Genomic DNA, 24,380 nt, shown 5'->3' on the forward strand with positions numbered 1-24,380 from the left:
CACCCTGGACGATGATATGGAGGCGATCGCTGGGGTCCGGTCCTCATTAGAGACCCTTATAGACTCAGTGAACATAGAAGTAACGCTGCTGCGCACAGATCTTCGTAAAAAGGAAACTAAAGTAAAAGATATAGAAATCAAAACCTTAGCACTAGGTGATGATACCTCCACTCTACAGCAACAAGTGACTCAACTCCAGAAGCAACAGCAGCAAATGGAAGTGCTCCTTGATGATTATGAAGGGAGCACAAGACGCAATAACCTCCGCATCCTAGGTGTCCCGGAGCGCCTTGAAGAGCCAGTGGCCGACCTCTTTGTGGAGAAACTGGTCTTACAACATCTCCAACCAAAACAACTGTCCACTTACTTCTCCATAGAGAGAGCACACAGGGTTACCGGGGGCAGGCCGAAGCCGGGCGCTCCCCCCGCCCTATCATGGCCCGTGTATTCAATTTCCTTGACCGGGATGTGATCCTCCAGACGGCGCGAGCAGGGCCACCACTGCAAATCGACAACGCACAGATCATGATCTTCCCGGATTTCACGGTGAAAGTGCAGGCTCGTCGACGCAGTTTCCTAGAGGTGACGAGGGCGCTCCGTGCTCAGTCCATCAAGTACTCCATACTATTTCCTGCGAATCTACCCATTGAATCGGAGGGCAAGACTTGGTTCTTTGAATCCCCTGCTGAGGTGTGGGATTGGCTTGAGGGGTGGCGTCAGTCTGCAGCCACTCAAAATCGTCGGAGGAAATCTGCAGATCGCTCTGACCCAGAAGTGCTACCTGAAAGCCAGGACCTGTTCACGGACAATACTCGAGGTGATCAGTGAACCATATGCTTAAGACCTGTCTACGTAATTGAGCACTCTAACCCTAAACCATCTAAGTTTGGAATGCCTGTTGGTTACTCCTACTCATCATGTGATTTCTCTTCTGGTCTCTTGGGTCAAGACCCGCTCTTCCATCGATCCAATATGATACTGTAGTGCTTTTGAGACTGTCAACGTTGGTCCTGAGCTGCACTGGATTACTTCATCTCGACTCCGTAGACGTGACCTCTTTAATATCTTGTACCTCCAGCTGTTACTCCAGATCGCCGCCAAGATCACATTCCTTTACTTTCGTGACCCTTCTCTCCTATTAGACTCAATTTAATGACTGCTGCTCATCCTGGTCCAAGTGTATCCTTTTACTGGTCCTGATGTTATAGAGTATTCTGCTCCGTTTGATGTTTTCCTATGTCCTGTGAATGATATTACTCTGGTAGATTGTTCTATGATAAGATAGGCTAATTCACCTACTGCTCCTATAGTGGAGGCGACTCTTGGCTCTCCGGGCGGCTTATCGATGCTTGGAGGGTGACGAACAATATGCCTAATAGGCAAGAGGAATATTATAGAACTCGACTACTCTGGTCCAGATGGTTCTTGCCTAGTAGTATTACTGCTGATGGACACTATCCAGTGCCTGAACTGATACTGATTGGGCCTCCTGCTTGGGGCCGGCCGGGAGCCCACTAGGTGAAGCCCACCACTTGACTCCATATATCCTTCTCCAGATCCGGCCGTTATGGCCTATTCAGATTGATTTGTCAATATTTTTTACTATGTGAATGTTATTACTGATGCAAGTTGCTTTTAACCACACTAGACGATGTAATCCTGTCAATTGCAAGCGAGGGCCCCCAAAGGCTCTCCTTACACCCCATCAATGTTCGGCTGGGCGACAGGCATTCTGCCTAGTTGAGGAGTGGATAGTTTCAAGTCCGCGGGTAGGGGGCGGGGAGGGGGGTTGAGGGTAGGGAGGCGGGATGGGGGAGGATGTGGGGGGGAAATGGGTAGTTGGGAAGTTTTCTAAGATGTTGATATTGTTTTTGTCTTTGTTTTTTCTTACACACCGCAGAGGTTTTTTAGACATGGAGCTTACTACACAGCGCTATATGCCCTCACAAACAATCCCGTACTTGACATTAAGATACCCCAGGTCTTTCCTGGACCCCGCCGTTGACCAACTCAAGTCCACTTCCAATAATGCGACACACTCTGTGACTCACAGGCCTATAATCCGTAAATTTCTCCCATTCTTTGAGCCGCCATGACACCCCCTTTAACTAAATCTCTCTCCATCATGACATGAAATGTGAACGGCCTAGGTAGTAGAATAAAAAAGGAGATAGTTATGCAATATCTCAAACGTCATGCCCCAGACCTGGTTCTCCTCCAGGAAACACACTTGATGGGCAACACGTGTCAGGCACTACACCGGGGTGGTTACAAATTGCTTGTGCACGCAGGATTTACTTCCGGTTCCAGGGGGACCGGTATCCTTGTTCGCAAAAATGTTGCACTAACATGTATTAAAACATGGGCTGACCCACTTGGTCGCTTTGCTGTGTTAGAGGCCATCTGGGAGGGAAAACCGTTAAATGTTATCTCAGTCCATATCCCCCCAACCTTAGGTAAGGACGCATTATTGACCTTGCAGCGACTAACACTGGATCCCCCACACGGACCCCTGCTTATTGGGGGCGACTTCAATATGACAATGAATGATGCCCAAGATCGACACCCCCAGCGTACGTCCCACAGACAGAGCTCTGATCTCCTAGACTTTGCAAATGCGATGGGACTCGAAGATATATGGCGCTCGTTTCATCCGGCCACGTCCTATTTCACGCACTACTCTAATGCCCACAATAGTAGCTCTCGTATAGACTACCTTTTCTCCCCCAAAACTGATATAATGCTTTTCCGCCACCCAAAAGGACTCCCCAGGGGAATCTCGGATCACTCTCCACTCATAGTGGAATTTACGCACCATCGCCAGAGATCCCGCGGCCCCATAATTATAACCCCTTGGCTCCTAAAAATCCCCAACATAAAGGACTGCTTACTAGAACACACGAATATTACTTCAAGGAAAATGTTGGATCCGTGAAGTTGGCCATAATCATCTGGGAGGCCTATAAGGCTGTACTCAAAGGGAAAGCATTAGCTCTTAAAACTGGCTATATACAAAAGCAGAATGAACACCTAATCCAAACCGAAGCGGACCTAGTCCACCTGGAATCGACCCACAACGCAAACCCCTCGGACAAGACGGCAACTCGCCTCCGATCGAAACAGCTAGAATATAAATCGCTAGCCTTAGAGAAGGCACAGGCTACACTGTTGAAGACTCGCCACCGAGTGTATGAGCTGGGAGATAGAGCAGGTAGAATGCCGAAGTGGCTCGAAAAACGCGAGCAAGGCTCTAGGGGGATCCCAGAGCTGACCGGTCCTGACAATTCCCCTATCACAGACCCCGGAGAAATAGCGGAGGTCTTTGCTACCCATCTGGAGGGAATATATACAGCCAGGGCACACTATAATGCCGGGGAATCCAGGCTGCTCTTGAATGAAATGCGACTACCCACTCTCTCCGAGGGTGACGCACAGGACCTAGAAGCAGACCTCACAAAAGAAGAGATTTGCAATGCAATGTTTGCCATACAATCCGGTAAAGCTATGGGTCCCAATGGTGTCCCTATTGAAATTCTGAAGGGCATGGCAGGGGAGATTCTCCCGCACCTGAAGGCAATGTTCGAAGAGAGCCGGGATGCCGGATGTCTACCTCTACACCAACGGTTAGCTTCAATAGTTGTTATCCACAAACCTAATAAACCAACTACCGATTGCGGCTCCTATAGGCCGATTTCCCTCATAAACTCTAAGGTGAAAATTCTGGCGAAGCTCATCGCTACCAGACTCATGACGGTCCTCCCTGCCTTAATCCATGAGGATCAATCGGGATTCCTTCCAGGCCGCAATACGGTGCTTAATCTCCGTAGGGTCCATAACGTTATGAGTAGAATGCCATATCTTCAAGAAGACGCAGCTATCCTCTCTCTAGACGCCACACTAGCCTTCGACTCCATAGAATGGTCGTACCTTTTCGAAGTCCTTCTTCGTTATGGTTTTGGTCCCAAATCCATTCAGTGGATCCGACTGCTCTATACGGATCTCTGGGGTCAGGTCTATGTTAATGAGCATACATCCAGGAGATTTCCTCTACATAGGGGTACTAGGCAGGGATGTCCTCTGTCCCCCTTATTGTTTGCGCTTACCCTGGAGCCTCTGGCTCATTGGATTAGAACTGACACCTCTATTCGTGGCCTCCGGTGGAATGAGGGTACGACTGACAAGTTCTTACTATACGCTGACAACATCCTCATCTAGGTCTCTTCCCCTAAATCCTCTATCAATAGCCTACTGCACGTTATCACTAATTTTGGCAAATACTCGGGCTTTTCCATCAATTGGTCCAAATCAGTCCCATACGGGCTGCACGGCCCACTCCCGAAGGGATACTCGATCGATGTGGCCCGGGACGGATTCAAGTACCTTGGCATCTTTGTCACCCCAGACCCCCACAATCTTCTTATGACCGTAACCTTAAGGGCCCACTACAAAGACTTCATAGTGACATATCACACTGGAGATCACTCCCTCTGTCTCTTCCAGGCAGGGCGGCCCTTTTCAAAATGCTTGCACTCCCTCGTTTTTTATATGCCTTGCAGAATTGACCATTTCCCATTGTCGACTCCTATTCAACACACTTGAAGGAGACCTCCGCCTCCTCCTCTGGGACGGTGGTTCTCACCGCATCGCTCTTCCCTTGCTCACGCAGGGGTGGTACGACGGCGGTATAGCCTTGCCCAATATCCGACTCTACTATTGGGCTTCTCAACTGACTGCCACTAACTCTTGGCTATTTGGTCCACCGACGAATCCTGCTTTCCACCTTGAACGATATCAGACGGGCCGAGAGGGCTACCTCGGTGCCTTGTATGGTAAGCCTTCCCGCACCCGATATATAGGCCCGATGTCACAGACACTGACAATTTGGCATCGGGCAAATAGGCCGCTCGGCTGGTCCAACACTCTCACACTATCCACTCCGCTCTGGACCACACATCTGCTAGGCTCCCTTTGCCACTATCAGGGATTTGACAAATAGGACACGATCGGCATCTCTACCCTGGGCGATATGCTTCACAAGAGCAAACTATTGACATTCGCTGAGCTCCAGAAACAATATGAATTAGCCCAATCTGAGGTCTTCCGCTACCTCCAAATCAAACATGCCATACTCGCTAATGCCCCTGATCTCGCTTCTATTCCACAATCCTCACCTCTTGAGGATAGACTCTTATCAGAACCCCTTCCAGCCAAGGTGATCTCCCTTACCTACCGCAAGCTCTGCAATAACATGCCCAATACTTTCCAGCTCCTGAGAGACAAATGGCAAGGCGACATCGGTACCATAGAAGATACTGAATGGCAGGCGGCACTGATGTCCCCGCGCGAATCAGCTATCAGTTACAGATTTAGGCTTATACAGTTAAAGATACTACACAGAACATACATGTCCGCTCCCCTCCTAGCCAAAATTGGATAGACATGCGACAGATCTCTGTCTCCGTAGCTGCGGGCAGATTGGTATCTTCTTCCATACTATATGGGAATGCCCAGTGATTCAAAACCTATGGGAGCGAGCTGTCCGTAAGATGTCAGATGCATTGGGAAAACCTGTTATCCTGTCTTCCAAGGGCAGACTCCTTAATGTATGGGACCCCATGGATCTTACTGCAATAGAACGACAATGGGTGGCTCTTGGCTTTCTCTTGCTAAAACGTGAAATTGCAATGCAATGGGGCTCTCCAACTAAACCGCTCTTGATCAAATGGGTCGCTGCAATGGATGTATGTATGCTATCTGAAAAAACTGTATACAAGGTCAGGGGATATCCTGAAATTTGGGATAAGAAATGGGGGCATTGGAATATTTATAGAGGTGAACTTTGTACTTCCCCTACAACCCAAATGGCGATGACCCGGAATGGTCCTCCCCGCACTCATACTTGTAATGTACCGCTGTAATGTATGCCTTCTATGTCACTTTTGTACTTCATGACTGTCAACTGATTGCTTCCTCTGCTTTTGTTCAAATAGAATTTTTAAAAAAATATATTTTTTTTTACCTCATCCCCGAGTGACTGTTAATATCTGATAGTACTCTGTTATCATGAATTTTACAACTGATACTCCTCCTGAAGACGAGACATAAGTGCATAGCCTCCCTTTATTTGTCCCCTGTGAAGAGATGCTGACTGCTGTATTAAAGGTTTGGTACCCAATTATATGAATTTCTTGAACGGACCAAGTCTCTTGAAGACATAATATAGTGTGATCTTTTATTAAATCTAACCATTGGGGAAGACCTACTTTATGCAACAGACCGGCGATATTCCAGCTCAGGATTTTTGATTGTTTAGGTTTTTCCCCGTTGGTGAAAGCGCTTTCTGGAGTCACCTCTTTTGGGAATAACATTCTTCAGTTCCCCTACTTTTCCCACTAGACTAGGCACAGGATCCTTGTTATGCCCCGCATCAGATGCTCTTAGAGATTGATATAAATTTCCACTCCCTGTTGCCCTTACAATAATATAATTTTCCAGAGTTATGGCCTGATCAATATCATTAAGGGTCAGTCAATCGACCAGGTCTAGTACACTGAATCTATTGCTAAGAGGTACTGCTGGCAATTGCTCACCATTCTCCCCATTTGCCCTGGTGGTCATCCTGACTGGCTGGCCCATCCTACCCTTAGAGGGCTCGTAGGTGCCCTGATTAAGCATAGAATCTGGTGGGATGTAAAAATAGTTTAGGGCCCTGGCCTGAATAGAAGATCGTGAGTTTGCCAGTGCACCCCAGCAAACCGGCTCCACGGCCCTTAGGTCTTCAAAATTAACAGCAATACAATCTCCTGGTATGTTTTTTAATCTGCATCCTACCCAACTCACCCTTCTCACAAATAAAATTTTAGACTGCCTCTCGGGGGAGTGGTCTATTGCTATTTAGCCAGTGTATTGTCTTATTTATAAATTGTTCAGAAGATTCCAATTGACCTTGTTGGAGTTCTGGGACACGATCAGAACAGCTACATAGGGCGAGCACTCAGGGGGGGAGATATAAATGGTGATGTACATTCTTCACCTGATTACCAATCCGATTCCTCCTCAGAACTGGACCGGCTAACTGAGATCGTCCCTGTAATTCTCCGTGGGAGGTGCCACTACCACCCTGTGTCTCTACGGGCACTATAATTCCTCCACTAGTTGATTCGGACCTCAACCTATTTTGGCCCTTTGGTCGGACTACCAGCTCCACGGTTGTTGTTACATTAGTACCTGTAAATACAGCATGCTCCCCTTCTCCTCCCTCCCTCATCATATCTTTACCTAGGCCACAGCCCACTGTTTTGTCCTTGGTACCTCTCACAGTAAATGAGGATTCAAGTTTCTCAAGCCTGTTCTCAATCGACGAGAGTCTCATTAATATGGGTTCCAAAGACAATGTCATAAAGGTACCTATTTTTGACCAGTATTCATCATGAGTCTATGACAGTCCAGTAACAGTTTCATCCGTACTACTGCCATTTGCTACTAGCAATATTTTGTGGGGGACCTCAGTTGTTGTAGGGCCCACCTTTGGGCTCTCTTCCAGTTTACTCAACTTGGATACCTTGGGGTTCTTCCCCTGCTGTTGTGTTCCTCCTCGCTTCCTCTTTAAAATTTCCCCCTGTGCGTGTTCCTGGGATTCAGTGGGCTCTTTATGGACCACTGCAACACATGTGGATATGTTTTTAGATGGATTTTGCAGTGCTTCCCCTGCAAGTAGCGCAGGTTCTGAAACATCTCCATCAATAATAATAGCTGGATTTTCATCTTGCTGCAGACTTGGACTCAACGTCTGAGAATCGATAGAAGGAAGGGACTGGGCGTTTCTCTCAGGTGAACGAACATTCATTATCCCCCCCAGTGACGACCGTTTAGAAAATATGGGGTCCATAGAGAGTCTGCGCTCAGTGATGGCTATCTCGTGTGCTAGCACATATGTAGCCCTTGTAATAAACTGGTCCAAAGTTCCCACGACATAGCCAACTCCGGCTGCTTTCCTCCCTCGTCCCTCGCGGGTTGCCATTACTTAAATCAGTTTAATAGCAATCACAGTATATCCAAATACTAAGCCAATGTCCACTTACTAGGGGGACGGGATGTCCATTGATGTTGAAGATCTTAGAGAGAGAGCCCAGCCCAGCCTCTCTCAGTCTCGAATGGGCTCAAACAGGCCCGCCCTTGGCCCGGGCTTCGTCCGGCACGGGCCCGCGCACGTCCCGCGCAGCGGGTGCCGCGATGCGCTATCTACTGGCTGGGGGAGGGACTGATGCACCTCAGCTGGCGTGGCGTGGCCCGATGTCTGCTGGGTTCAGTAGTCCTCAAAAACAGTAAGCCCTCTATCAACTTGCACCTCCTGCGATGCGGCACCCGCGGAGCAGGTGCCGCGAGGTGCTATGTACTGGCTGGGGAAGGACTGATGCACCTCAGCTGGCGTGGCGTGGCGTGGCCCGATGTCTGCTGGGTTCAGTAGTCCTCAAAAACAGCAAGCCCTCTATCAACTTGCACCTCCTGCGATGCAGCCGTAGGCATTAGAATATATCAACTATAACAGACATGTCAAAATAGTCCTAGACCGATGCGGATGGGTGACAGTGCTGCATGGCAGTCCCAATAAAAGAAGGCTGCAGGGGAGATCTGTCCTTCTAAAAAATAAATTAGGCGTAACAATAGGCAAAGAAGTAGCCAGTTGTAGGATGAATTATCAAAACTGAAATGGATTCTGTCAGGGTCTGACGTACGTGCCTGCCGAATATCAGATAACGAAAAAGACTACATCTCCCATAATGCTTAGCGTTAGGGGGAGGACCAGGAAGGCATTTAGCAGCACGAGAGACAGAGGTCCTCGCACGTGAGTTTGTCTTTGGAGTTGGTTGCAGTGCAGCGGACTCCCTGTCCACGCGGAGCTGCTTTGGATTTTGGATATTCTGTTTAATCCCACGTCGCCTGTTTTGAATTCGCGGGTGCGGAGTGGTGAATTGCGTGTTTGCCCAGCTGAGCAAGAACGCCCCTGGCAGCGTAAAGTAAAGTCTGGTCTGGGTTTCCGGTGTTAGGTGATGGGAGACGCTAGATCTGCCCCCTCCGCACCCACACGGGAAAAAGCCTGATGCTTCACTCGGCTGAGTGAAGACGCATTAGAGCCTGTTCATGGGATGTGAGTTTATGCCTGAGAGAAGGGCTGGGAGCCGCTGGATTGCCTCCTCCTAGCCGTATCAGGTATTGGAGTCTGGGTGTGTTAACTTTTGGGAATTCTTCGAACTGGGAGACGCTGGATTGCCCCCTCCCGAGTTTGTCCTTGTCAGTCCAACACCCGGATTTGCATTCCCCTACAGGAGAACACAGTGAGTCATTATCTGAGCTCCTTCGTCCGCCGGTAAGGCTGAGTTTGTTTTCTTATTAGACTGGAGTGGTTTCAAGCCTTGCTGGGCAATTCTCCACCGCGAGACATTAGGGAAAAGTGAAGCCTTGGTCACGGTATATTATTACTTTTGTTTTGGAGCCTCGTGGTGGAAGTCATTATTTTACTAAGAGAAAGGAGATGCCAAAAAAGACCTGAATATATAAAGGATCTTTGTGATAGAGTGTTTGGTCAACCGTGTTTCTTGAGAGAAGTATCTCAGATGAGGGAAAGGGTCATCTCGTGAATAATAACCAGGTGTCCCTTCCACTGCCACTCCTACCCTTACCTATCCCTCGCTTGACTGCTTTTGTGCTCTGGATGCTTATAGCTAGTCTGAGTGCAGGGACGTCAGGAGGTGGACCCCATTTGAGCATTGTTCCGATCCTGAGGAGCCTGCAGTCGTGACAGAATCACATGCTCACGAACTATACTCCTCCTGATCGGAAGGATCCTCAAAAATGGCAACTTTAGATGACGTACTGCAGGCCTTACTACTAGTACAGCAGGAATTGGCTACGTCAAAAGCTGAGACAGCAGCCTTAAGGGAAAGACTGGACAGACAGCAGGGCAATCCGTTTGATGCGTCAGTGGGAGCTCGTCAAATACAGGTGATGGTCCCTCCCCTATATCCCTAGCTAGTCGCGAGAGATATTCAGGTGATCCTCAGAAAATCCAGGATTTCTAACACAGATCACCCTACATTTTTCTTGCCGGCCTGCCTCGTTCCCCATGAACCTGTTCCGAGTGGCATTCGCCATCTCTTATTTGTCAGGGGATGCGGCCAACTGGGCGGTCCCTTTCGTCAGGAATGACAATCCCATTCTTTCTGATTGGTCCGCCTTCCGAACGGAATTCGAGCGGGTGTTCGACCGAAGGGCCACCACCCTCAGCGCAGATCGGGATCTATTAGAGCTCCGTCAAGGAAAGAAAGACCTGGTCACGTACATGACCACTTTTAACCGGATGATCGCAGAAACCGCCTGGCCGGAAGAAAAATGAATGGCGCTGTATTATCAGGGACTGTCTGACGACATAAAAGATGTGTTGGCTCAGATCGACCCCCAACCCACCACATGCGTAGACTGGATAAACCTCACTTTGCGACTAGACCATCGGTTAGTCGAGAGGGGAGGAGACTGCAGAAGGCATGACAGATCATCGGGAGGCATGGGACAAATGACTCATCCTTCCCCAGTATCGAGAGAGAGCGCTCCAGAACCTATGGATGTAGGCGCTATTAGGTCCCTGTTGTCCAGGGCAGAAAGAGAGAGCCGCCGAACACAGGGGCTCTGTATGTATTGTGGAAAGAAAGGGCACTATGTGAAGGAGTGTACCCTGAAGCCAAAGAGACCGAAAACCTTTTATGCTGGAAAGAAAGTAGCACTCACCACAGTAGACCAGGGCAAAATTGAAGAGTCAGGTACACCCAAACTAGGATCGGAGAAGAAGGAATGGAGGCTGACGTCCCTAGCATCCACTGAAGTCAAACACGTAGCTACTCACATCATACTCCGCACATTATTGCAAACCAAGAAGCAACAACATTCCGTGTGGAGTATGATAGATTCCGGGGCTACCGGGAACTTCATTGACGAGGGACTGGTGCAGCGTTTGGGATTGGGGCGAGTTCCCAATCCGGCCCCGGAGACAGTGCTGGCAGTGGATGGTACCCCATTGAAATCCGGTCCAATAACAGAACGCACTGAAGAAATTGAGTTAATACTAAAAGGCAGCCCAGTCGATCATGTGGAAACCATAATGCTAAACATAATCGAAGCCCCCCAATACGAGATCATTCTGGGGATACCATGGTTAGGACTACACAACCCGACTATTGATTGGAGGCTCAAATCCGTTAGCTTACTTTCTGATGAATGTCAGAACACATGCATGAAAAAACCTCCATCACACACGCTAGCCTTAGCTCGGATCCTGCACATAGCCATGTCAGTCGAAAAAGAAAGAGTAATGCCGACTGTCTATGAAGACTCTAGAGAGGTGTTCAGCGAGATCAGGGCAGAAGTGCTCCCCCCTCATCGCGAGTAAGACTGCCGTATTGATCTGATTGACGGAGCAATAGTCCCATCCTGTAGGGTGTATGCCTTATCGGAGCCTGAAACAAAACACTTACAGGAATATTTGGCACACTTTAATGCAATCGAGTTTATACGGCCATCTAGGTCTCCCGCAGCCTCGCCTCTGTTTTTCACGGCGAAAGCCAATGGCGAGCTGCGAACGTGTATTGACTACTGCCAGCTGAACAAACAAACAGTTAGGAATAGTTACCCACTTCCACTCATCCCCGAATTGCTAGATCAGGTGAGGGAGGCTAACATCTATACACAGTTGGACCTCCGTGGCGCCTATCACTTGGTTAGGATTCGCGAGGGGGATGAGTGGAAGACGGCATTCAAAACCCGATACGGACTATTCGAATACTTGGTTATGCCATTCGGGTTGTGTAATGCCCTGGCGGGTTTCCAGTATTTCCTCAATGACGTGCAGAAGGAGTACATAGACCAGTTCGTCATAGTATACATCGATGACATCCTGGTCTATTCTGTATCCAGAGGTCAGCACGTCAGCCATGTCATCTTGATCCTGAAAAGACTGCTAGAGAACAGCCTCTATTGCAAAATCAGCAAATGCGAATTTAGCGTGGCAATGGTGGAATTCTTAGGGGTTATTCTGACTCCTAGGGGTTTCTGTGTGGCTGGAAGAAAGATTGAGGCTGTTCGATCATGGCTGGTGCCAAAATGTGTGAAAGATGTGCAATGTTTCCTTGGTTTCTCTAACTATTATAGGAGATTCATCTCTCAATTCTCCCAGTTGGCCTCCCCAATTACCAAACTGCTGAGGAAGGGGGTAACTTTCAGGTGGAATCCAGAAGCCATGGAGGCGTTTGAGCATTTGAAAAAGGCGTTCATTACTGCCCCGATTCTGAGACACCCTCAATTGGATCTACCTTTTGTGGTGGAGGCGGATGCATCCGATTCAGTGGTGGGGGCTGTATTGTCACAGAGAGACCAGGAAACGGGGCAACTGCATCCTGTTGCCTTTCTATCTAAGAAACTAAACCCTGCCGAAACCAACTACACAATATCCGAGAAAGAGCTGTTAGCCATCAAAATGGCATTCCAGGAGTGGAGGCATTATCTTTGGGGAACACAACATCCGATAACTGTGTATTCTGATCACAAGAACTTGCAGTTCATGAAGACCGCGCGCCACCTTTCACACCGACAAATGAGGTGGATGTTGTTTTTTGCGGAGTACAATTTCATAATTACCTTCCGTCCAGGGTCAGAAAACAGGATGGCAGATTCCCTCTCTCGGCAAGGGGAAGGATCTGTACCACAACAGGAGATCCAACGAGCCATCATAGCCCCTGAGAGAGTAGTGTGCTCAGTTACTGCAGATCAATTCATAGAGCAAGTCCATAGTGATCGGAGTCAGGCGCAGTGGCAAGCATGGGCAGGAAAGAACAGACTCCGTGTGATCAAACATGGAGTACCTCTACATGAGGGGAAGTTATATTTGCCCACACACCCCTGTCGGTTGAAGGCGTTCAATTGGTGCCATAACAATGAGCTTGCAGGACATCCAGGAAACAAGAAAATGCTGCATCTAGTAAAACGCCATTTCTGGTGGGGAAACATGTCGAGAGATGTAGAGAGTTGGATCACTCAATGTGACACCTGTGCCTTTGCGAAAGGTGATCAATCCAAGAGTCGAGGAAAACTCATGCCATTACCCACTCCATCCCGTCCGTGGCACACGATCAGTGTGGACTTCATAGTGGGTCTCCCAAAAGATCAAGCGTGCAACGCCATCATGGTGTTGGTTGACAGTTTGACAAAAATGGGACATTTTATCCCTTGCAAAAATCTACCTACTGCCAGCCAAACTGCACAACTATTATTAACTCATGTGGTAAGGATCCATGGTTTACCACGGGTGATCTTCTCAGACCGAAGTCCACAGTTTGTGGCGAGATTTTGGCACATGTGGTGCAAAGCCCTCAGAGTGGAAGAGGCCTTATCCACCAGTTTCCATCCCCAGTCTGACGGGCAGACCGAGCGCCTTAACCAAACGCTCAAAAAATACCTGATGTGTTATTCTGAGGAGGCGAATCAATCTTGGGTTTCCCTGTTATGGCTTGCGAAATTGTCCTACAATAATGCCTGGCACAGCTCCATAAGGGAAACACCGTTCAAGGCCAATATCAGTTTCCACGCGAACACTCTGCCCTTGGTAGTTCCGAGTGAAGTGTACAATCATCCCACGGTGGCAGCACACATGAAGGCTCTTCTGACAACACACCGGGGAATTCAAAAGACATTGGTCCATGCAAAAACGTCCTACAAGAAGTGGGCCGATAAACATCGACAGGATGGTCCTCAGTATAAAGTGGGCGACAACATATCCGTTTCCGCTACCGTAGTATATTCCATCCACGCTACATTGGTCCCTATGTCATACTCCGAAAAGTCAATCCGGTGGCGTACAAACTCAAACTACCTGTTTCTATGAGAATACATCCCGTGTTTCACAGCAGTCTGCTGAAACCTGCTGGTTCGGTGCGGTGCAAAGCCGTTCCGCCCATTCTGAAGGATGGTCAATTGGAATATGATGTTCGCCGCATTCTGGACACCAGGTATCGGCAAGGGAAGTTGTGGTTCCTTATCTCCTGGAAGGGATACCTGCCTGAGGATGACTCCCAGGAGGGGTTCATGCCCCGCAGTAGGTCTGCTCGTTTTACGCCCGTAACCCAGGTAAGCCTGGTGCTAGGAGGCACTGGGGAGGGGGGCGTACTGTCAGGGTCTGACGTACGTGCCTGCCACATATCAGATAACGGAAAAGACTATATCTCTCATAATGCTTAGCGTTAGGGGGATGACCAGAAAGGCATTTAGCAGCGCAAGAGACAGAGGTCCTCGCAAGTGATTTTGTCTTTCAAGTTGGTTGCAGTGCAGCGGACGCCTTGTCCCCGCGGAGCTGCTTTGGATATTCTGTTTAATCCCACGTTGCCTGTTTTGACTTTGCGGCTGCGGAGTGGTGAATTGCGTGTTTGCTTGGCTGAGCAAGAACGCCCCTGGCAGCGTAAAGTAAAGTCTGGTCTGGGTTTCCAGTTTTAGGTGAAGGGAGCCGCTGGATTTGTCCCCTCCACACCCACACAGGAAAAAGCCTGATGTTTCACTCGGCTGAGTGAAGGCGCCTTAGAGCTTGTTCATGGGATGTGAGTTTATGCCTGATAGAAGGGCTGGGAGCCGCTGTATTGCCCGACTCCTAGCTGTATCAGGTATTGGAGTCTGGGTGTGTTGACTTTTGGGAATTCTTCGAACTGGGGGACGCTGGATTGCCCCCTCCCGAGTTTGTCCTTGTCAGTCCAACACCCGGATTTGCATTCCCCTACCGGAGAACACAGTGAGTCATTATCTGAACTCCTTCGTCTGCCGGTAAGGCTGAGTTTGTTTCCTTATTAGACTGGAGTGGTTTCAAGCCTTGCGGGGCAATTCTCCACCGCTAGACATTAGGGAAAAGTGAAGCCTTGGTCACAGTATATTATTACTTTTGTTTTGGAGCCTCGTGGTGGAAGTCATTATTTTACTAAGAGAAAGGAGATGCCAAAAAAGACCTGAATATTTAAAGGATCTTTGTGATAGAGTGTTTGGTCAACCGTGTTTCTTGAGAGAAGTATCTCAGACGAGGGAAGGGGTCATCTCCTGAATAATAACCAGGTGTCCTTCCACTGCTGCTCCTACCCTTACCTATCCCTCGCTTGACTGCATTTGTGCTCTGTATGCTTATAGCTAGTCTGAGTGCAGGGACGTCAGGAGGTGGACCCCATTTGAGCATCGTTCCGATCCTGAGGAGCCTACAGTTGTGACATATTCACACCTGTGCCTTTGCTACAGTCTTTTAGAAACTGTCCCATGTGTGCACAAAATTGTGTGCGTGTTGACTGTCGGTTTAGCTCACCCATTGTAAAAATCCATGATACCACTTCTACATTTCCTGTAATGCAGTAAGTAGGCAAATTATTACGAATCATAATGATCACACAGATGATTATGGAGGCAGCTTGATGAAGCTACCGACCACAGTCGATATAGCATAAGTCCCTGAGATGGTTCTAGTTTGTACAGTAAAAGAACAACTCTATCCCTGGAGGTAATGAACATAGTGGAAAGCTTGCCACAGCATCATAGCAAGAAACTCCCCTGCAGCCATTGAGAAAGATATTGCAATAGACCCCTTAATCCCACACTTAATAAAACAAAAAGCCTTGACATCAGAGAATGTGAGCATTACCGTGCCTCTTCCACCCAACTTGTTGGGAAAAAGCCTGCAACCACATTGGAGGAATTACAGTGCTCATTGCAGAACCCAGGCCTCTGATGATGTACTGGGCCCAACAGTTGCCTGATCTGAACACAGATGTGAAAGTAGTGATTACCCAGCTGTTTGGACCCTCTAGGGCCTCATTTATAAGACTTTTGCACAATCAGTGCATCACTTATTTTAATGCACTGGCGGTGCAGTGTGTCTGTACATATTTACAAGGCCACGTAAAGTCACCCTGCGTGACTTTTCATGGCCTTGTATATATGGGCCCCTTTCTTGTATTACTCTGCATGAAAGAGGCATTCCATGGGTGTCGCTGTGTGTGTCTCCACGCAGCATTCATTGAAACTGACACGTTCCCAGATTAACAAAGTTTTGTAAAGCCGAGAATGCATCAGAATCCTATGCCTCCCAAGGGGAGACGTCGGAGTGGCACAATAAGGACAAATACTTTTATTTCTCCTTGTATTATCTTCTTTCTATGCATGCTGCATTTTGCAGCATGCATAGAAAGAGGAAAATGCCATTAAGGATTGTTTTTTTTCAACTATCTGGGGCCCAATGAAGACGACTGGCTACCAACTTTTGGTTGGGGCCTGAGGGTCCTTTTAGTTCACACCGAGCACGTGCACTCTATCTTCCTTACTAATTGAGAACTGTCTGTCGGTGGAATCCACCTCTCTGACCGCCTACATTTCTGGCTTCTCTTTTCTGTTTTTCATATATGTTTGACACTCTTACGTTGATTATCATACATACAGTGCCCAATTAGGAAGCAATTTTTTATCATACCTCACTTGGTCATAAGGGCTATCATGTTGTATTGGCCGTAATATTGAGAGATATTGTATTGATAGGGAGGTTGTGTGACAATGTATTCCTTTTTTTATCTCACTCTCCTGGATGGATCATCATTGATAAAGGACGCCCACAGTTTTTCAGCTCCAATTGCCATTTCTTCAAAGCAGCAAGAACCTAGAAATTTGGAGGACTATAACTATTCTAAACCCCACCAACTCATCGCCACATGCTATCGAGAAGGAAAAAGAAAGGTGGTACCATGTAATTTTAGTGAAATCAGTGGTGGGGATATGTAGGAACCGAGATTAAAAACAAGTACAGGTTCAGGATTTCATCTTTTCGTCAACATTTCTGTGTAACCTAACGCAAGTTATCCATTTTCTGTCCAAGAAGCAACAAATATTGCACTTAATTGTAAAAGTGAGAAATACTTACTGGACGACAGGATGGCGGAAGGTCTCATAACTTTCCTCAGTATCGTAGATGCCAGACACCCGAACATAAAATAGTAAGTAGATTAGGAGGGGGCCAGAGTACTCAGACAGAAAAACCTAGAAAGCAAAAAACACAATAAGGTAGACAGGAGATTAATGAACAAGTTCGCATCAAGAGGGCAAAACTTTGTAGTACATGAAAGTAGGAACTTCTATCGAGAGCTTTTAATAAAAATTGGGGTGTTCACATGTGAATTTAGACATACTTCCAGAGAATCTGACCAGTACTTATCATTACTTACCATTAAAAAGTCCAAGAGACATAGCGCAAAACTGTCAGTGCCACACCAGTGCTAAAGCCACTGTTAGTAAATCTAGGGGTGGGAGAATAATTCTGCTGCGCTGGCGAAGTTCACAGAGTTTTGCCCACTCCGCGCAGACTTCGACAAAACTCTGAAATGACACAGATCAGAGTTTTTTCTCTCGCGCGGCTTGCCAACATTAAATTGGTGAACATGAGCGAGAAACATTGCATGCTAGATTTCCACCTTGCAAGATTTCTCAGCATGGGTGGTCGCAGCAGGTCATGACCGCTTGCATTGAGAAATCTGCTGCTCGTGTTGTGGAAACTGCCGCTTGAGTAGAACATCTACTCGAGAAGCAGAACAAAGCTGTGCCCTTTTGTATTGCATGTAGTGCCCTTCGCACTGATTTAACAGCACTGGACAAACTCCTGTTGCAAAAAATCAGTGAGAGCTGTGTGACTTACCAAGCTCTGCCGCTTGCCGAACTCTGTAGAGAGCGGCAGAGTTTTTGCAGCACTTTGTGGCGTATCACGAAGCTCCGCGAACTCCACCCAGGCCTAATTAAACCTAGGCCTGAGTTTGTCCAGCTATTCCCTGAACCAGGTTGGGGCTTTCAAATATTTCTCTTGTTCTCAGACTTGAAAAACAGAGATGAGGGTTCTCTCTCTCACTTTACCTAACCATTGGTTTTCAGTTTTAGGTTGGGCAAAAGCATGGTCTCAAAGTCAGGATTACCTCTCCCTTGCAGTGCTCATGTTGTTATAAATGCTTACAGAGATATTTAGGGATGTAAATGATACTCACTTTCCTTTTTGTGGTATTTGTTGTGTGTCTCAATGTGTGAGGGCAGTCCTGTTCAGCAGTTTACAACCTAGTTATCTTTGGGGTATGTCCTTGGCCCTCCATACCAAGTTGTACCCTCTCCATATGCGTTTGGTCCTGCATACATATTAGTGAGTGTGTTTGAGTGCCTGCTGGTGCTGCAGTATATGTGTGTAAAAGGATGTTTTTGCCTGTGTTATAACCTGCATGTACACCTGTTGTTTGTCTCTGTTGGCATGCACGCAATGAAGGAGACCTCCAGGTTAGTTCAATGCTTGCTTTGTAACGGAACTCGTTTACTTTGAACATGCTAAACATTGAAATACTTAGACTTCCAAAAATAATATAAAGACATCCAGCTCTTTGGATAATGCTTTCTGTAACTACTTCCCTCGAAAATGTTAGCTCTAGCACAGATATTCACCTCAGAAAGTGCTCAGAATCAGTAGCGGTCGCGTGTACTGTGAAGTGGTGGGAGATTAGAACACAAAAAAAGGAAATTAAAAAATAAAGTTGCACTTACCTGCTCTGACCGCTGCCACCCTCCTCCCAATCCTCGCTTCCTTGTCATGAACATGGTGCACACTCTACAGGCTTCCAGCTCCCAATCCCAGCGCTGCTCACATGCTGGCAATGGTATTCTCAGTATGTGAGCAGCGTAGGTATTGGTCTGAGCTCCTCGGTTCCGTGCTCGGATATAGACTGGGAGCCCGTGTTAGTCTCTCCACTCAGATGTGGAACACAGCTAGGCGGAGAAGAAAGGCTAAGTGTGCACAATGATTTAGCCGACTCTCTGGGGCCTGCAAGACCATTATGCGTATTTAGCAGTGACCACCACTCCCCTGTCCTCCCTGGTGCTGCAGCCGCAACTTCAACTGTGGCTTTTACCGTTCCTATCCTGCTCGGCTGGCAGGACTCAAAATAAAATTACAATAAAAACGTTTTGTTATCAATTCATTGATGTCCTTGCCTCTGCTGGCATTCAACAGGGGGGTGACGTTCCTCTTCCATAACTAAGGAGCCGTCACTGCTCAGAATAATGCCATGGCACAATGAACCCTTGGTAATAGGCACTACCACTCAAGAGGTTTATCCCTCAATGTTTTGTTCCTTACCAAGTTCTGTTCACAAAGGAACTTAAGTTCTATAATGCCACCAAATGTTCATTCATCCGCCTTTTTCCTAACCATACATAATTAAAAGTAATATTTCATGCACATCTATAGGCTTTGTCATCAGTCGAATATGTTGTCTAAAATATCAGGACTTGGATTCTAAGGTACAATAAATTCATCCTGCAAAGTGATTCTATAGCCATGATAGGAGGGGAAATACAGGTGAAAGACGAAGCCTTGCGCAATAGGCCCCTTAGAGATGTATGTCGCTTTGAGCCTAGATTCTATCTCATAATGTCTAGAGGCAGCCGCAGCCGGTGCATTGGGGCTGAGAGGCCACGCCTCTCCACCTTTTGCCGCTCATGAACAGTGTCTGTCAGGCTGAACAAAGGTCAGCCTGACAAACACTGTTCATTTTCAGGTCAGGCAGCCAGGAGCCAGACTTGTGCTATGAGCAGGCTCCTGTCTGCCTGAGCTCAACGTTGCTGGGCTGAGGAAGTCACAGCTCCTGTGGCATGACGTCCTCTGCTCAGCAAAGGTCCCTGAGGCTCTCCCCTCAGGGGTAGCGTTACTGATTGCCTCACACCGGGGCTCTTCAGTTTTAAGCCCTGAAGTGCCCAGGGTCCAGTGTCAATCAGTGACACTTCATCAAAGAGTGGGGTGGGATCAACAGTCTCACTGACCCCATCCCACTCTCTGATGACGTTGGGAGTGCTGCCTTCCTAAGGTCAGCCAATGAGGGAAGGAAGCAGCCCCAAGCCTCCTGGAACCTCTGAGACAGAGCTGGCTGCAGGTAGGTGTTTGTTTTTCTTTTAATTGAATGCTTGGTGCATGCATGTGTGTATGAATGTTTGGTGAAGAGTGATGTGAATAGATGTGTTTATGTCTGTGTGTGTGCATTGCTGTGTTATGTGTATGTGTGCGCGCGAGTGTGTCCCGTCTGCCCCCTCCCTCCAAAACTTACCGGCCACCGCTGCCTAAAGGTGATCACAGTGCTAAAGGTTTTTGGGACCTAAATATATTCAATGCAAATGATTTTGCAATGTAAAAAAAATTTACTCTGGTGTATGTAATCAAGGAATCTTAGGAACCTGCTCAGGAAGGCAGACGTCGGGAAATTAAAAACTTTACCATATTTTTGAATGAGCACATACAAAGAAAGAAAGTTACGCTCAACATGCAGCTGCGCAGAATATAACTGGCAGCACGCAGTGATTTGATCCACTTTACTTTAATTAAACATTAGTCATCCTATTAATAAACACATATGTGATGAGAAATACATTGCATTTCGAATGAAAGGTTCTCTGCCTAAAAGATAAAAATGAAACACCTATAATTTAACTGTCTGGAAGTATACATTGAAAAACACATATAAGTATGTCAGAACTCCTTTCAGACAGCAGGGGTCACTGGGCCCAACAATGGGGGTGAGTCCTTTTACCCTTGTCCTATTGGCCGACCATAATGGGTCCTGAGTAACTGGCCCAAGTGTCCCTGCAGCACTGGAGTCTCAATGATAGTGTGGGTGGAGCAGTCGAGTGCTTCCTGTGGGGAAGTAGGTACAAGGAATAAACAAGCTCAAGACTCAAAATACATCCAGCAACCACAATACTTGTATGCCAATCTGGATACTGGTTAAATTAGTATTTTATGTACAGACACAAAATGTAATATGACACACACAAGTAATACACTGATCAATCCTAAGGTCGGCTCTCTATTGTTGTCTAGACACAGTTCTGAGTCTCACCTCCTGTCTACTGGTCATGGTCATTCTCCATTCATGATAGACAACATTCAGGTTAGGCCGCACTATGAGTCAGAATAACAGAAGTCCTGCTATGGCTTTATGAAAGTCAAATTGTTCCAGTGCAGCAGAGCTGAAAGGCAGAGAAACTTCCTCCAGGACCCTAGGGACTTTCAGGTGAGTGATTAGTCTTATCGACCCCCACTAGTATCCCCTTGTTAAAAAGGGGAGGTCACTCTGCTTTCGACCCCTCAGTCGAGCCTTCAAGCACATGAGTCAATACACGCAGGTGGTTGTGATCCAACAATGGTCTCTGTGGTGGCTCTATCTCTTGATAGACGGTTAAAAAAAGTCAACTACCTTGCTCTTAAGGGCAGCAGTATTTTGCTTGGCAAACTCCAGTCATGGTCACATAAAGCCAATTTTTTCTGAGATCCACCACGTCGAGGAATGGCGACGATTGGCTACTTGACAGTTGACAACTTGGGAGCCCCAGCTACCCTTTTTATCATCCATTTCCATACTCAAATATGATTGAGTGTCTTAGTCTTCGAAGTTCGGGTTGAGGGCGGTATCTTCTGAAGAGCCCACTCCTCTGTCCTGTCCTTTTGTCGAGAAAGAAGTATGTCACAGCAGAAGAAACTACAAACCAGATAGCCCCACAACACCATGGGAGTGACTTGAGGATCACACAAGAATATCAGCCTCCATGATATATGCTTTAGAAAAGGATCCTAAAGGGTCCCAGCACTATTCTCTGTAATTCACTTTTCAGCCCCATCTTCTTCCTGAGATGTGTTCAGGCTCCTCTTACCAGTGACCACTTTCAGAATCAAATAGCCATTTTGAACTGCACTGAAGAGCTCAGTTCTTCCTTCTTCCAGTGCATGTCCCACCAAGCTCCTGGGAATTTATAATCCACAAATCTGTCTGCGGGTGTCTCCTCCACATGCCTGGGCTTCCAATATGAAACACACCAGCTTCAGTGTATTCTGATACTCAAACGCACACATACATCGCTGTGTCCACATGCACACACATGCGCTGGCTTTACTGGATTGCACCATTCGTTACACATACATCCCAGTAGAGAGATGTGTTGGACAGGCCACGTGACGGGCCGCTCTCCCCCGGCTCGACCAAGCCCGAGCCAGTCATACAAGCACCACACCCCACCATTGCACGTCCTACGTCCCCTCAGGGACACCTGCCCCCGAGCATGATAACCTCGTGGGTCCGATCCACGGCCGACCCACGCGCCCAGCCCGGGCCGCCATCTTGGACACTTCGCCACGAGGCCGCCTGGCCCCCGATCGACCTCAACCCTGGGCCTAGCCCGGCCTCAGACATTCCGGCACCACCCTCCACCCAGGAGGTGAGCGAGCTACTTGGCCAGTCAATGGGAGAAAGAGGTGTCGATGGTTCTCCCCCGGCCAGTGCCGCTCGGCCATCGCCTCCCCGGGCGCTGGCTCCACCCCCCTGCTGGGTGTCTGGACTCCCTCATCCCGGACCTCCCGACCTCCAAGTGCGAGGGTCCGGACATCAAAGCACGCCAGCCCTATAACTGGGGCAGCTCCAGAACAGGAAGGCAGTTGTATCTTGGAGTCGAGAGACGAAAGAAGAACTCATCCTGGACGGACTACTGGCGCTGCCGTAGCTCTGTCCTGTGCACCATCATCCTGCCTGGTGGCGCTGCCACAGCCGTCGTAACCTTCATCCTTCACCGTCGTCCGGATCTGCTGGCGAGGCCGCGGACCGTTGTAACTGTCATCTGCATCGGGACCTGCTTGGCTTCTCCACGGCCCGTCGACCATCCTTCATCCATCTCGGGACCTGCTTGGCTTCTCCACGGCCCGTCGACCATCCTTCATCCATCTCGGGACCTGCTTGGCTTCTCCACGGCCCGTCGACCACCCTTCATCCATCTCGGGACCTGCTTGGCTCCTCCACGGCCCGATCAGCAACCACGCCGAGCTCGAGGATTGAGAGCTATTGAACTCATTGGTAACTAAGACTGTCCCGCTACCCTTTTCCTCAACCAGAGATCAGAACCGAGGGGACCCCTGAGTCCAGACCTCCTTGTATTATATCAACGTAACCTAAGAAGTGCATATAAAGTCTCGTTAACCTTCAATCTTGTGTGGTGTCCGTCTGTGGGGGGGAAGTTACTTATCTGTACAGTCGTTGGAGACGGCTCTCCCTGGAGACCTCTCCCCGTAATCTCGGCCGACCCTCCCGGTCCGTCTAACATTGGTGGCCAGCGGCGCGATCCGAATCACCGCATAACGTACAGAGAGTAGCTCACCCCACAACGAACAACAATGTCGACTAAAGAGAGCGGATCAACTGAGAAGTTCCAAATGGAAAAGCTAGAGGAATACAGCCATCGTGAACTAAAGCAGTTCTGCATCGAACTAGGTATCGCTACCACCGGACTAAGTACCAAGGACGATTTTAAGCATGCCCTAGAATCTTGGGCAGAGACCGGGGATGTCGAAGCCCCGGAGCAAAGCACCGCGAAAAAGACCAACACGGCCCCTGAAGAGCAAAGAACGGGTCTCTCGCAAGACGAGATCCAAGAAAGAGAAAAAGCCCGACTACACGAACTTGAAATGGCCCGACTCAAGATGGACATAGAACTCAAATTGGCCGAGCAAAAAATAAACTTAGAGCACCTTCGCCTCCGAGAAGAAAGAGAGGAGAAACAGAGGCAAAGGGAGCTCGAGGAAAAAAGACTAACGTACGAGCACGAGCGGAACCTAGCCGAGATCAACCTGCGCAAACAGAATAAAGAATTAGGGGTGCCCGACAGACCGTCCACCCCCGGGACCACGGACAAAAAAGTGCACATCCCCAAGGATGTGGTCCGAGAATATTTTCGAGAAGACGACATCCAGCAATGGTTTAAAGCATATGAAATCGCGATGACTGCGCACCGGATCGATAGAGCCGACTGGGGAGCCGGCCTATGGGGCAAATTCCTCAATGAGGGCCGCGATACTCTGTTACAGCTCCCAGACCACCAGATGACCTCCTACGACCATATGAAAGCGGCCCTCCTCACTCGCTATGGCCTCACGCCCGAGATGTACCGTCAGAGGTTCCGAGACTGCACACGCATTCCAGGTACAACTTGGGTGGACTATGTAACGTACTTTAGCCGAGCCTTCGAAGGCTGGATCAGAGGGAACAACGTCACGACCTACGAGCAGTTGTTCAATCTGATGGTATGGGAGCATCTGTCCAACAACTGCTTCATTGAACTACGCCAACACCTCCTCGACAGCAAGTTAACCGATCCCCGGCAGCTCGCAGCCGAAGCTGACCGGTGGGAGATCACCCGAGTGGGCCGGAATGGGTCCTACGAGCAGAACAGGAACAACAATGGTCACCACCGATCCAGAGGAGGAG

General features: G+C 48.3%; 1 protein-coding gene across 2 annotated transcripts in view; it reads right to left on the minus strand.

Annotated features, from left to right (window-relative positions):
* Positions 1–24,380, minus strand: part of TECRL (trans-2,3-enoyl-CoA reductase like) — an 835,890-nt gene that overhangs the window by 431,240 nt on the left and 380,270 nt on the right. For both annotated transcript variants that reach the window (XM_086963150.1, XM_086963149.1), the window contains exon 5: positions 16,979–17,094. In XM_086963150.1, the coding sequence (XP_086819276.1) occupies positions 16,979–17,094 (116 nt within the window). The remainder of the gene's footprint in view (positions 1–16,978; positions 17,095–24,380) is intronic.

The sequence above is a fragment of the Lissotriton vulgaris genome, chromosome 3_1 (assembly GCF_964263255.1).
Source record: "Lissotriton vulgaris chromosome 3_1, aLisVul1.2, whole genome shotgun sequence".
In the NCBI taxonomy this organism is placed as follows: Eukaryota; Metazoa; Chordata; class Amphibia; order Caudata; family Salamandridae; genus Lissotriton; species Lissotriton vulgaris.